The sequence below is a fragment of the Cariama cristata genome, unplaced genomic scaffold (genome assembly GCF_000690535.1).
Source record: "Cariama cristata isolate BGI_N322 unplaced genomic scaffold, ASM69053v1 scaffold718, whole genome shotgun sequence".
Classification (NCBI taxonomy): domain Eukaryota; kingdom Metazoa; phylum Chordata; class Aves; order Cariamiformes; family Cariamidae; genus Cariama; species Cariama cristata.
In genome coordinates, this window is record NW_009630436.1 from 73,235 (window position 1) to 87,322 (window position 14,088).

The 14,088-nt window shown below is 48.5% G+C and overlaps 1 protein-coding gene across 1 annotated transcript in view; it reads right to left on the bottom strand.

Annotated features, from left to right (window-relative positions):
• Nucleotides 1–14,088, bottom strand: part of LOC104165772 (collagen alpha-1(V) chain) — a gene marked incomplete at its 5' end in the record, with an annotated part of 119,027 nt that overhangs the window by 16,963 nt on the left and 87,976 nt on the right. Inside the window, 16 exons of the mRNA XM_009705511.1 lie at nucleotides 662–769; nucleotides 1,181–1,234; nucleotides 1,366–1,473; nucleotides 1,567–1,620; nucleotides 1,716–1,823; nucleotides 2,034–2,087; nucleotides 2,703–2,756; nucleotides 3,377–3,484; nucleotides 5,221–5,328; nucleotides 5,974–6,027; nucleotides 6,120–6,209; nucleotides 6,402–6,509; nucleotides 8,022–8,075; nucleotides 11,575–11,628; nucleotides 12,218–12,271; nucleotides 13,336–13,380. Coding sequence (XP_009703813.1) covers nucleotides 662–769; nucleotides 1,181–1,234; nucleotides 1,366–1,473; nucleotides 1,567–1,620; nucleotides 1,716–1,823; nucleotides 2,034–2,087; nucleotides 2,703–2,756; nucleotides 3,377–3,484; nucleotides 5,221–5,328; nucleotides 5,974–6,027; nucleotides 6,120–6,209; nucleotides 6,402–6,509; nucleotides 8,022–8,075; nucleotides 11,575–11,628; nucleotides 12,218–12,271; nucleotides 13,336–13,380 — 1,215 coding nt within the window. The remainder of the gene's footprint in view (nucleotides 1–661; nucleotides 770–1,180; nucleotides 1,235–1,365; nucleotides 1,474–1,566; nucleotides 1,621–1,715; nucleotides 1,824–2,033; nucleotides 2,088–2,702; nucleotides 2,757–3,376; nucleotides 3,485–5,220; nucleotides 5,329–5,973; nucleotides 6,028–6,119; nucleotides 6,210–6,401; nucleotides 6,510–8,021; nucleotides 8,076–11,574; nucleotides 11,629–12,217; nucleotides 12,272–13,335; nucleotides 13,381–14,088) is intronic.

Sequence of the window (14,088 nt, forward strand, 5' to 3'; positions counted from 1 at the left end):
TGTGTACTTCAAATGATTCTGAGAGCAGGGTTCAGACGATAGGCTTCAACCAATAACGCGATATCCCAAAAACCCATCTGTTAAGAGAGATGACTAACTCCCCTGCCTCCTTCTGCTCTTTCATGCCATCTTTGCTTATCGCATAATAAATTTCTTCAGCCAGCAAGCATCAAAGAAGCTGGCAAGATAAATACTGTACCATTGTCATCTGGTATAAATCAGTATAGCTCTACTGGTTTCAATAGAGCTACAGCAATTAGCATCAGCAGAGATCTGACCTTAGAGGTACAAACTCCCAAATTCACATAAATCTCTTCTACGCTCTTTTGGAAGCTTCGCTCTGGTGCAGAGGACCTTGGCAATACATAAGCTCAAGCACAAAGTAAACCTACTGCAGGCCCTCTCCATAGGGGGGAGTTTTCTGATAGCCTGCAAAAAGGACTAGTAACTCAACTATTGCTGGAAGATGTGGTACAGCTGGGTCTTTTCCTCCTTAGCACCCTAAAGAATGGGACTAATATCACAAATCATTAGAGGAGCAATTCTCTGGCTGGTAAACTATTTCAAATTTCCACAAAAAACTCTGGAAAACATCTTTTCATGTAGAAGTCCCTGCTGGGCAAGACAAGGAAGCACTGCTTGGGCAGGAGGGGGTACTTACGGGGCTGCCTTTGGGACCGTCATCGCCTGGTGGACCTTTGGGGCCAGGTGGACCGGCAGCACCAGAGGGACCTGCTTCACCCTTTTCACCTCTTTCACCTTTAGGGCCCTGTAAAGGAAAAAAGGTGTTTACTGTTGGACTTGATGATATTTGAGGTCTCTTCCAACCATAATGATTCTATGATTCTATTATCCAGGAAAACAACTGACCGATCTCTAATTATCCTTTAATCAATTCTGAGAAAGAAGCTCTCTTTGTATCTCAAAACATGAGGACATGATTTAGCAGTCCCTTCCCACAAAGACTGAATGGTGTTCATGTTGTTCAGTCGTGGGTAGCCCGTATTCGGTGACTAAACATCATACTATAAATATCCAGTAACATGGCGATGCGTCACCCGATATCCAAACTAAGGACCCGGCTGGTTCAGTCCCTGCAGCTCCATCCACATCCATGCCTCCCTGACACCCCTTCAACCAGCTCCTCAGAGAAAAGCTCTTCTCCATCAAGCGTACTTACCGGGAGGCCAACCTCGCCGGGAAGACCAGGCTCACCAGATTCACCAGGTTCACCCTGAAGAGGGGAAAAGAAGATGAACACGCTTTCTGCAAGGTGTCGAGTTTTCTGCTGATGTAGCAAAGCCCCAGCATGAGCGTTGCAGCAAACTCCTGCGGGCTTCCATCAGGTTTGTTGGGATGCTTTACCTTCTCTCCTACTGCACCAGGATTTCCTATTCCCCCAGGAGGACCCTGTGGGCCATCTGCTCCTGGTGGTCCCGATGGACCTCTGGGTCCAGGTGGGCCTGGTGGTCCCTGAGAGTAAGGGGAGACAAATTTAAGTGACATTTCTTGGAGCAATGTGTATGTCAGTTATGGGGAAAAAAAAAAAGTATGAAAGCATCTTACCATTTGCCCAACATCACCTGTTTCTCCCTTCTCACCAGGCGGTCCAGGCAAGCCCTGGGGAGGTGGAAGGGATGAGTTTTAGCTGTGAACTTCTCATGTGGAGCCCCAGGTCTCATTACCATGAGCCCTCCCTCGATGCTGCAAATTACCTGCAATCCCACTGGGCCAGGGGGACCAGGGAAACCTCGGGGTCCTTCATCACCTTTCTGACCAAAGAGGCCTTGCTGTCCTCTCGGACCTGGCTCTCCATCGGCACCCTATGAGGAAAGAGTCTAACACCGCTTAGCAAAGACATGAGGTAGATGCAAAGCCCCATCCCCACCACCTCCCGCTGCAGCCAGTGGCAATACCCTGCTCACGTGCTGGGCATCGGCAGTGCCAGGCAGGAGCTGCCAATCTTTGCAGTGCTTCCCAGGAGATTTTATGGTAAGAAAGGGGATTTCTGCTAAACAAGGGACAATACTCACAGCTGGGCCAGGCTGACCGATCGGACCCTGCGGGCCGGTGGGACCTGGTGGACCCTGTCACAGAACAGAAGTGCAATGTCAGCGTTAGGAGCACAGAGCAAAAATCTCACCTAGCAAAAGCAATGCCCATTGGCACAGCTTCCATTAAACGTGCATTAATTCCCAAAACAGAGAGGGTGGACAGGGTCAAGTGTCCCCGGACACACCAGCATTCCTCAGCCCTGGTGCCAATGGCACAACAGACTCGTCTAAACGTATTTTTGCTTCAGCAAAGCAATCGCACCACTCAGTTCTATCTAGATACTTATGTGTCATTTATCTTCCTCAAGCTCTGAGCAGCACGTAAAGGGTGCTTCAGTGTGCTGCAAGCAACTAGAAAAGGAACTACAGCCAAACATCCAGCTTTAATGGCAAGGGCTGCTAATGTTTCACAGATATTTACACAGTACATGGGTGACATGGAAACATCTCAGTGTGATCCTGGGAGCTGGAGGCTCACACTTCAGGGCACTGGCTCTTTTTTACATCATGTGGGTATTTGATGAAGCAAAGGAGAAGAAGCAATGATAGAAAGAAATGAAAATGATATTGTCTTCTGTTTCCAGCAAGTCACACAACATAACCACGCTCCTCCAGGGAAGCAGCTACGACGATGTCCACCCCACTCACCTGCTCCCCTTTGTCGCCCTTGCTGCCCTTCTGGCCAGGCTCCCCAATCTCGCCCTGCCAGGTACAGAGGGACACAGTTAGTTCACTTGGTGACCACTTCCATATCTCAACATTCAAGCAATAGTCCTGTGTGTCTGTGTCCTCATCCCAAAGATGCCAATTCTCACAGAAATACCCAGAAAGTTCTGAAAAAGGCCAGAGATTTGGCCACTCCAGGTGTAACCAAACCCTTTTGCATCCCAAAACTTTTCCTTAGCTGCCATGCAATGCAAGAAGCATCGTTTTGCAGACCTTGTTAGCAGTGATGAGTGATTTGTCCCAGCTAATGTTATCTAAGAATCCTCCAGTCCAGGGGGGCTTAATAAGAGAGTGGGGAAAGGTAATTAATTTGGAAAGGCCAGGCACCCGCGGGCAGACCACCTGCCACAGGCTTCGGGGAGGCTAACTGGATTTCCACAAGCGGTTTGGCGGGCAGAGCAGCCACAGTCCAGTTTGCCTGCGGCTCCCCAGATCAGACGCTGCTGATCTCATGGGATTGCAAGCACCATAAAATATCCTTGTGTTACAACCAGCAGCACATCCAACCTAATGCGGTGGAAGCAGCACGATGGCAACGGGGCACGTTGCCCAGTTCCTTCCCAGAGTGACCCTGTGCAGCAGGGAGCTGCTCCCACCTTGTCTCCGTCCTCTCCGGGGGGGCCGACAGGACCTGCTGGACCTGGCAGCCCCACCGGGCCCTGGATGCCATCCCGGCCAGCCGGTCCTTGGGGACCCTTCTCGCCCTGGAAGCGGAACAAGCAGGCAGGTCACACAGAGCTCTCCTCCACCCTCCAACCAACCCATTACATCCCATTAACGTTTTACTCAGCTGCTAATGACCCCTGACTATATGGGCATGTATAGCAAACCCCAGTTTCCAGCTGATATTTCATCAGGCTCTGTGCTCGCTGTCTGAAACAAGACAAAATTTCTGTCTCAAGAGATAAAGAGAGAACAAAAATCTAAATGGTGAATATCCAGATCACAGCTGCAACTTCACCGCTATAGCAATATAATTAGATTTAATCTGAACCCTCTGCCATCTCTCTCTGGATGACAAACAAGACTCCAAGTAATTTTTATTCCCACAAGCCAGTTTTCACTGATTCTGGTCCTGGCTGCCCCAGCACTCACTGTTTGCTCCCTCCCTGGCCGATCCCCAACTAATGGGGGGTTCTCAATAGGCCCCAAGCTCCCCCCGGAGCTTCTGGATAAAGGAAAACACCTGAAGTGAATAAAGCAATCTCTGCTGGCCTCCTGCTTAAACATCCACCCATATTCCTCAGGCATGGAGCCTTCAGCTGAATTTGTTTGTTTATAGGAACTGAACAGTGAATATTTTTCAGTTTCCTTGTATATAATTTAATTGCATCTGAATCCCGGGTGCTCTTTTCCTAATAATTAGATGCCATATAAATTGCCTATTCATCTATCCACTGATATATCGTATAGGTACTTGGCAGGACAGATGTTCATAAAGCTGATTCACTTTTAAATTCTTGCCTCTGGACTAGCTGCTGGAGTTTCTAATAAGCCAGCAAATGTGGAATACAGTGGCTGATAAACACTTTTAATAACAACAATCAATCACCGTAAGTGTCCTCATATGGTCTGAAATCACCGGTGCCAGCATTTGCTCATTTTGCTGGATCTGAAGCTGAGCTTATATTTGAGGCAGGTTACCCCCAAACCCCTGCAAAACCATTTGAGTGTGAATTAGAGGCACAGCCTTCCTCCTTGGGACTGTTATGGTGCTGTGCTCTTCAGGGACAGAAATAGTCATCCCAGCCCACTCTCTCCTGCCCGCACGTGACATTTCACGCGCCTGCCTGGGGAGTGAAAGACGTGAGAGTTTGCGCGGGCTGGCTGGTGAACGCTCGGGAGAGGGACCATATGGCAGGGCTCAGCCGCGCTCTGCTCCCGGTCCTGCCGAGAGCAGCTCTTTCCACGGGTGCCAGCGGGATGCCTGCGAACACCGATGAAGCACGGAGCATCCTAGGAAGCGGAGCCGAAATCTCCGCAGCATCTTCCTGTGCTGCCCCTTGGCCGGGGCAGAGTGAGGGTAAGGATTTATTTGGGCTCCGTGGAAATGGCTGCTGCCGTTGCATCCTTGTAAGTGGTGATGGGGTTGGCTCACTTCTCTGCCCTGAGGCCTATCCTTTGGCGGTTTGTCACTAGGAGGTCACACAGGCTGTCATTTCACCCATTCGGTCCTCATCCCTTCTTGGTGCCTGAAGACATTTTAATCCCTGGGATCACATCCATTTTTGATAGCACGGGTGTCACAAACGGGGCAGTTGAGCAGCTAACGTTCAGTGGTTTGATGCACCCAAGATGAGAAAATTCCTTTCTAATTGAATTCCTTTTTTTTTTCTTAAATCTTTTATACACCTACCCCAGGGCCTGTCTCCATGCTTAGCTTCCTACTGTACACATTTCTATTTGACCCACAGCTGTTAATTTTTATACTGGTACTTACTGGGGCTCCCTTTTCACCTGCGGGTCCTGGAGGTCCCTGGGGGCCAGGTCGCCCTGGCAAGCCAATCGGGCCGGCTGATCCTGCAGGACCACGCTCACCAGGAGAGCCCTGTTCGGAGAAGGAAGGAAGGAAGCATTAAGTGGAGTATTGAGCTTCATCTCTACACAGACGGAAAGAAATTCAGCAGTAGGATGCTGCAAATGCATGGTCAGCAAGTGAGCACATTTGATGGGGTGACCGCCACATGATGAGTTGGTACCATCAGCCCAAGGGGTCCTGCAGATATTTTTTTTAATTAAAATCCCTGGAAGGGCTGGGTTCTCCTCTGGATGGTGCAGGGAGCTCAGTTCCCAGGGGCACATTATCAGCTTGAAACAAGACCATGAGCTACTTCATGGGCAACGCAGCAGGGAGGGTTTGATGATGAGTATTTTCTTCCAGGAGAGCTGCACTGAGCACAAATTTCAAGTGGGGACAATTTTTTTCTTTCAGAGGGAAAGCAGGTGACTTAGAAGCAAAATTCTCCATGTCCTGAATCATTCCAATTCCCTCAGCTTGTCATATATGTTCATAGTTGACACCACAAAATGACTGAGCTATTACATGCGTGTCTTCTAAAATAAAGCAATATCCAGCAAGTCGTTCATGCAAAGGAAATAACGGATAAAGCACTGAGCTGTGACTAACCCTCCGTTTTGCCTTGCCAAGCTTGTAAACGCATTAGGTGGTGCCTGTAAGGGCAAGGATACTCACTGCTGGGCCTGGGGGGCCTGGGGGACCTTCGTTGCCTTTCAGCCCTGGAGCACCCTGGAGGGAGAAAAACAAAGTCGTTTTGGGAGGTGGGTGCTGCACCGCCTGGGCATCCTTCCCGTGGAAAGGACCGAGCGGTCTCTACTCACAATGGGGCCAGGGAGACCTCTCTCTCCGGGGAAGCCTCGCAAGCCGGGGGGACCGTCCTTCCCTGGGAGGCCAGCGGGACCAGGGTCCCCCTGCAAGGACAGTGACAAATAGCTGAGGACCTGCAGACTCCATAGAGACCCAGCTCCTCCCTCCAGGCTCAAGTCGTGACGAAACTCTGCAAAGCATCATTTCTTTTCCACATCATCCCTCTCCATCTCTGGGAGAGAGGCAGGCGTCCAGGCTTGCAAGGAGGGTGAATTCAGTAGCCTGCTAGTCCCTACCTTGGTCCCTTCTTTTCCAGTGAGACCAGGAAGACCTTGTTCACCCGGGGGACCCGGTGGGCCTGGATGTCCCCGCTCACCCATTGGCCCAGTCTCACCAGTCGGACCCTGAAGAAACAGAGATTGGGGAGAAGGTGGTGGGTATCAGCAGTACAGCGGATGAAGGATGAGGTGCAGGCTATCATTTTAGTCCTTTAGGTTGCAATGGGATGGAAGTTGCTCCGTCCCTTAGCTGTCCTCTGCAGTGCCACTGGGAATCCCTGGAGAGATGCCTTCTTTGGCATTTAAAGGGGCCTTGTTTTGGAAGTGGGTGACATTGCACTTGACAGACTAGAGGCACTGGGAACCTCTGGAATGAAAGCATTCACATAAGTGAGATATTATTACTACAACTATTATGCTTAAGGTTTTTCTTTTTAATTGAAAACTTCCTAAGTACTCGACAATCGTGCTGATTCTTCCTTATATGGGGCATAAATAATGGATTAGGCTTGTACTACCTGGCAATTACTGACTGCCTCTGTGCTGTATGTGGGCACTAATGGTGACAAGTGTAACATAAGGCCCAGTGCAGAAGGTTCCCAAGTGGCCCATATTGGAGGAGGACAAAAGCCATATGCACAAGACTATATATGTCCCTGCACGTTGGTGTCCGCTGGGACAGTGGTTGTAATTCACGTCACGCTGCAGGGTGCCACTTAGCATCAGCAGAACGATAACATTGCAATCGCTCAGCACAGACCACGCTAACTACACGCAGCAGAGCCAAATAAAATTGCCATAGAACCTAATTTGCACTTGAGAAGACAGACACAGCCAGGCAATTGCCCCTAATCAGGGAATTTACAAATCAGGGACTTTACGCTATCATTAAAGAAGACAAATTAATTACTTTCTAATTAAAGAGCAACCTCCCCAGCAGTTCAGGAAAGAAGACTCAACCCAAAGCCAGTCCTACTCAGTCTAGGACTCTGCCTACAAAACTGATCCACCAGCCTTGAATGCCTGTACTTACGGGGTACAAATTCTGGTTCTGCAATTACTATTCCCAGACTGCAGAGAGTTCCTTGTGACTAAAAGAAAAACAGCCCAACTCTGACAGAATCCGGCAGCACTGTATATTAAAGAGGGATGCATTTCTTCATAGCGACATGTAAGAGCACTCTCGCATCACGCTTACACTGCCCTGAACACTCCAGCAGCTGTGCAGCCCTTTGAGATCCCCTTTAACTCTCTGGCTCCTTAAGGTCTCTTAGTCAGATTGTGTGTAGCTGGTCTCTCTCACCCTACGCCAATTTTACACCAGGGTAGTTCTGTTACGTTCACAGTAGCCACCTTATTTACAGCAGCCTTCAGGCATGTTTGTCTAAATACCGTCCTAGCACCTCAACAAGGTGGGTTGGGACCCATTGGGGTATTTCACACCCTGGCCAGGAATTTCAAAGCCATCAAGTTTGCTTTGACATGACTTTACCGTCCCTGGATGAGGAGTGTCCGTGCTGTATAACCTGTGGTCCCAGCAGCTCCAGTTGAACCATCAGAGCTGTGAGAGCCTGCTGTGCTGAACTGGTGAAGATGAACTGCAGAAGGCTGATACAAACCTGAGCAGTTGTTTCTTACCTGAGGGCCTACAACACCAGGAGGTCCTGGAGGGCCGGTCTTGCCTTGGAAACCCTGTTAGAGAAAGGTAAAAGAGAAAGAGATGACACTTGTGCCAAGGAGCACTCCCGCGAGGGTCACAGACTGCCACCCGACTGCTCCTCCTCTGGTGAAACTACTGACCAGGAACGGATGGACACCCAAAGACAAAAGAAACAAGAAATCAAACAGAAGGTGGGAAATATGTCTTTGGACATTAATACAGGGGTGAAACAAAGGAAGAAAAAGGGATTCTCAAAGCTCAGCTCTGCTGTTTTGATGGAGCTACTGTCGTTTGGCTGAAGGACTGGCCGTATACATAAAAAAAATTTCCTACACTCATAAAACCTATAGAAGAAACATCTATTAAAAAGTCAGTGCAAGTTTCTTCGTGCTGAACAACTCTTAAAAGGCATTTCCCTTCTCCTGCTCCCCATTCTGGTACTGGCTTAGGCTTAGCTCCGGTTTAGGCTTAGCTCCCAGGAGCTCAGAGGCTGGGTGATCGTCTTCCACTTTTGGCGTTGGCAGCACCCATCTCCAGCCCCGCTGAAGCCCACAACCCACCAGCCTTGGGGACTGAGTGAAGCTTTGTTTCCTTCATCAACATCTGTTGAAAGAAATCACAAATGTGTTTCTCTCCAAATGCTGATGAGTAGCAAAGTCTCCATAACAGCTACTTATAATGACATTTTGAAGAGTGACAATAACGAACTATCACCACTGCAATTGTTTAGCTCTCCTAAGCCACTCTTTAAAAAGCACATTAATTATCATTCTTACTATAGCATGCTGACAAGCTTGAGAAATGTCATTTAGGGCATACAGGCTATTTTCTCATTGCCACAAAAGAGGATCAGATAAATCCCAAGCCAACGGTAATGTGTCATGCTAAAAAAACCACTCAGTGCTAATCTAGCTGTCTGCGGATCACAGAAAATATCCTGTCACTGATGGGGAAATGGCAAAACATCTTTGTGAAAGAAATGTACAATTTAAATTCTTATCACAGTAAAGTATTTCAGCCATTTCTGTGCAGGACTTTTCTCATTAATCTGAAGAAAGGGGTTTCCTTTTATCCTGTTTGAGCCTCAGGCACAGAGTTTTTAGAATTTTTTACGTTTTTTTTTAAGATCCAATCTTTGTAAATCTAGTATGGCCAAATATTTTGGCATCCTTCAGCGTGCCTATTGGCTACTAAAAGAAAAAAAAAAAAAAAGGAAGTATTTGACACTTTGACAGATTTCAAGTCTAGGTTTTCTTGCATGAAGGTACAGAGTGCACTGACAAGGCTACTGATGCGAAAACAGTATTTGATTTGGTTTTATGTTTCTCACTTCACCTTTTGGAGAGAGGGACAAAAAAAGGACTCCTGCTACCTGAGTCTGCACACATCTGCGCGCACCCCAGGAGAAGGCAGGGGAAAGCGACCTTTGCGAGCTTGTTCATGGCACAGATTAACCGGGTTTTTGTGTGATTTGTGTGTGACAGGCAAGCTACTGCTGCGCTGACTGGAGAAAGCTATTAGGGAGTACTTTCAGACCCAAAGTAATTGAAAGCCCATTCTCCATTCACATTCATGCAGACTTGGAGTTTGATGCTTTATTCCAGTCTCAAAAGTTGATAACAGCAGATGCAAGGAAAGTTTTCCGTGCTTCTTCCAACTTGAATGTAGGTGTCCTGGGCGTTATCTAGAACTCAGTGACGGAAGACTAAATGTCACAGGCTCTGGCAGGTGAAAACTCTTCTCTTTACCTTTAAGCTACTCCTGACCTGAGGACTGTGTGTTCAAAAATACCACAACCATTGTCTTAAAGTCCGCCTTACGGAGTGTAAATAAATATCCGGTGTTGCACTGAGCAGTATTTGCATTGCCTTGCTTAGCAAATGCCAGGCAAGTTAATTAAATTGTTGTGTGATAAGTTGAGGGGGGAAAAAATGCATAATGTGCAAAGCCTTTTTAATGCTCATTTGCTAGGAAAGGCAGCGGAGAAAAAGGTAAAGCTGAGTAGAGGAAATTTTATTTTTTTTTCCCTGTAAAATAAACACAGAACAAAGAGCCTATCTGCTAACATGCAGCATGCAGTGCTGGGGAGAGGGACATACCAACAACAGTGAATGAACTGAATTGTAAACAGCCGAGGAAAAAGAATAAACATCCTCAAAAATGCCAAACAGAAAGATACTAATTACTGCATGCAGAGGAATACATGGCAGAAGGGTCATTTTTGCTTAGGGTATCCTTCAAGCAAAAAAGGTGCAGAAACAGACTACCAGAGACGCACGACAGCCAGGGTATCATACCTTCCACATGCCTCATCGTTCTCCTTTGGTGAGAAACAATGATTACATCTGTGCAATAAAACCTTGTAAAACGGACAAAGCAGTATGCGTACGATACAGTGAGGTACCGAAACAGCCAGGAGACGCTCCCTGGGTTGCAGCAAGGGATTATTGCTGGAGGGGGCTTAAGCAAAACGTGGTGAGGCCCTTGTGCGTAGCTTTGGCTAAAAGGCAGCGTCAGCAGAGATGCTCTTCTTACGCGGGTGCTAGGGCAGCGGCTGATACACGAGCGTGCTGCAGTAACCAGTGTGGACAGAAAAACTAGAGCAAAATCACTGCACCCCTCATCTTGGCTAGGAATTGCTTTCTTCTCAAAACAAGCACTGTCAAAACCAGGCTGTAACTCTGTGCAACAGTTCTTGGTGTTGGCCACATGGTGCATCAAGAAGTGAAAAGCATTTATTTCTCCCCATTGCAGATTCCAGAGAAAATAAAACTGCCCCTGACCTAACGCAGCTGGATATGGAAAGCGGAGCTCACGAAGGATGGAGCCTGTCTTGCATGAAAATTTTTTGCTATTGCAGCCCTAGAGTTAAGTCTCTGGAATAGAGAGACGTAAAACCTGCATATCTCCAAAGGACGGAGTGGGAAAGAAAGCACAGAGGTTACCCATAACGTTCCAGAGAGCAGAGGCCCAGCCTTCCCCCTCGGGAGGCCAAAGGGATGAGCTCGGCGAGCCCTTGGGGTACAGAGCCCATCCGCAGGGGCTGCTCAGAAATCACCCCCCAGCTGCTTCTCCGCCTCACAAAAGCAAGTGCCACACCAAGTGCTGGTGCTGACCCAGCCTCAGCCCTAGCCAACACCCTTCCTCCCACCTCGCGAGGAGCTGCCTCTGCAGCACCCATCACGGCAGAAACCCAACTGCCTCCGATGCCGGTCATCAGCATCACTACATCCCTTCCTTCGTATTCCCTCTGGGCAAGATGCACATGTTGACCTCCACAATCTACTAAAGGGACAGAGAGAGAGAGAGGGGTTGGTGCAGAACCGTCACATAAATCATCATTAGACCGAGCCGTCCTGCTCAGAAGAGGGTTGCTTCCCGTAGACCATCCCATGCAGCTGGAGAGACACAGACCTTTAGGAACCCAAACGTGTGGCCACATCTCCCCAGCTGTACAGAAGGGTTTAGAAAAACCAACCGGCAAGATGGGACTCAGGACTAATGATCTGCCCAAGATTTTTGGCTACTTACGGTTTCTCCTCTCTGTCCGGGGTGACCAGGCAATCCATCCTTCCCAGGAGGACCCTATGCAGAAAACCAGGGTGAGAAGGACATCACTAAGTGCTCAGTAGTAAAACTGTGATAAGGACTGAATCAAACCTGCTTGCCTCCTGGTATTAGTTCCCATCCATTTTACAGGGAAATGGGGGTCCTCAGAACCCTAAAAGATACAGCCCTTTCCCACTCATCTCCCAAAGGAAAGATTTATCTTACAGGTCCAGAGCAGGAGCAAGACATTCACCACAGTGAAGGAAATCCCTCCCAAAAGGTTTCTGAGGTCCCCCACCAGTGCACAGTAATTGCAGACAGAAGTGTTACTCTGTCGTGCTGTCCTCCCAGTATACAGAGGGAAAATAAAGAACAGAACAACCATGAAAGATCCTAGCGATATTGAGTCATTAGGAAAGGAACATTTATAATCAGCCACAATTTACTTGGCTATTTAAGATCTTAAACCGTCGGGTTATTATCACGATGTCTCAGTAATGCCTTTTATTGGGTACCTCACCGCTTGTCAGAGAAGCAGCTAAGACTGAGCTGGCACAGGCAATCACAGCTGGATGGGAAAAACTTTATGTATTTCTCTGCATGTTCTAGAAAGAGAGTTACTTACAGGGGGGCCTTTTGGTCCAGGAAATCCAGTCGGTCCTTGAGGCCCTGGTGGTCCCTGGGTTGCAAAACAGGCCAGAAAACATGGTTGAGGAACCTATAATGCTTTACTGTGAAATACTAGCTCCGTGTGAACAGCAGATGAGCACAAAGATATGGAAAGCCAGCTACTTCTACCCCAAAGAAATGCCCCAAAGGGCGAGATGCAGCTGCACGGGGCCATCCCTTCAAAAAAAATGCATGGAGAGATAAGAACCACCGGGCACGTTTAACCGAGTGGCCTGTCCAGCTGCAAAAAGCACCACAAACATGAAGAGGGCTATCAATCACTTTGTGCCTTTCCCTCCCAGTGCTATGAAAGACAGGTCTTTTCCCATCCAAGCTCAAGTGAGAGCACCTGGGAGCTACCAGCTCCTGCAGGAATGAAAAAGAAGAGAGCCCGGTGGCTTTGGGGCCAGTGCCGCAAGGCAGCTGATGCTCTCCAGAGTGCTGCTTCCCCGGAGCGGGGTCAGCCGCAGCTCCCCCCTCGTCCCTGTGGTCACAACCAGCAGATACAAAGCAGGGACTGATTTCATGTATTTCTTCCCTGGACAATTTTGTAGAAAATTTACAAACAGAACTCAGAAAACAAAAAGCAGAAATTGAGGCTAAAATCATCAAAGTCCCATCGTTTCAGTATTTTCCAGCTAGCGTGCTGTAATCTGGAGAAAGCATCAGGAGGTCCTAGAGGACCACCTCCCCCAGAAAACCAGGGCTCTGGCTGTCTGCACAAACCCCAGGTTTTTCCCTTTCCCCATGCTCACACGGGACACCCAAGCTCCCATTCGAGCCTTCCTTGGAGAGCTCAGAAAGGACCTAAGGGCTGTAGGTGACTTGCGAGACCTCTCTCCACACAAGCACATTGCACCTCGCATTTCTAAACAGATTTTTCCTTCTTGTTGAGCGAGGAATGCTAAGCTGCAATCCTGGCTCCAGCGAGCTGCCCACTCCTCTCTGCTTAACAGGGTACTTGGTAGGATGCTCGCTGCAAAACACCCTCAGCCCTGCAAACCCGCCTCGTCTGCTGTGTTAAAATAACGCGCTTGGGTTGAGTCCTGCTTTAGCCCCACCGAATTGCCTTACCCTTTCGCCAGGAGGACCGGGGGGACCATCACCACCAGAGTTGCCCTTTTACAAACAAACAAAAACAACACACCATTAAAAATACATATATCACCATTGCAGCTGCTTTGCATGAAGACTTCAAATGGCACCAAGCCCACGGTTACACCCCACCCCACCGGCTCCCCTGGCCCCTCTCTATTAATAATTCTGTATCAGGAGCAGCATCCAGTGACAAATGAGCAGCTGCTCATCCCCCCTATATTGCTTAATAAAAATACAGGAAAGATAACGTCAGTGAGCTCAGGATATTTCCACCAGATAATGGCCTCCCTCTGAGAGATAAATGCTGCTGCAAAGATGAGGTATTTATCAAAAATTCATGCCGACACAAAGCCGAGACATTTATTTTTAAAGTCGGCAGCGTGGTGGTGACAACGTCTTGCTACAAAAGCTTTGCTTCCATCATGCCCAGCAATTGATGGTCACTTAATTGGGCTCTGCAGCAGGTTCTGGAGCTGAGTGTGCCTCCAGATTGGCCAGCAGAAAAATACCTGTTTTGTCTGGTGACCAATCGTGGGTGCACAGTGTGCATAGAAAGTGGCTTGGCAAGGTGCAAGGTTCTGGAGCCCAGCAGCAATACGTGGTCCCTTCGCCCATGGCACAGTTAAAGGCCCCTACGGTGGTTTGAATGCTACTTAAACACCCGAAAATGGGGCTTAGGGGAAGCATCGGTGGATCGCAGGGTTGTGCTGGTCCCTGATGTGGGGGGGC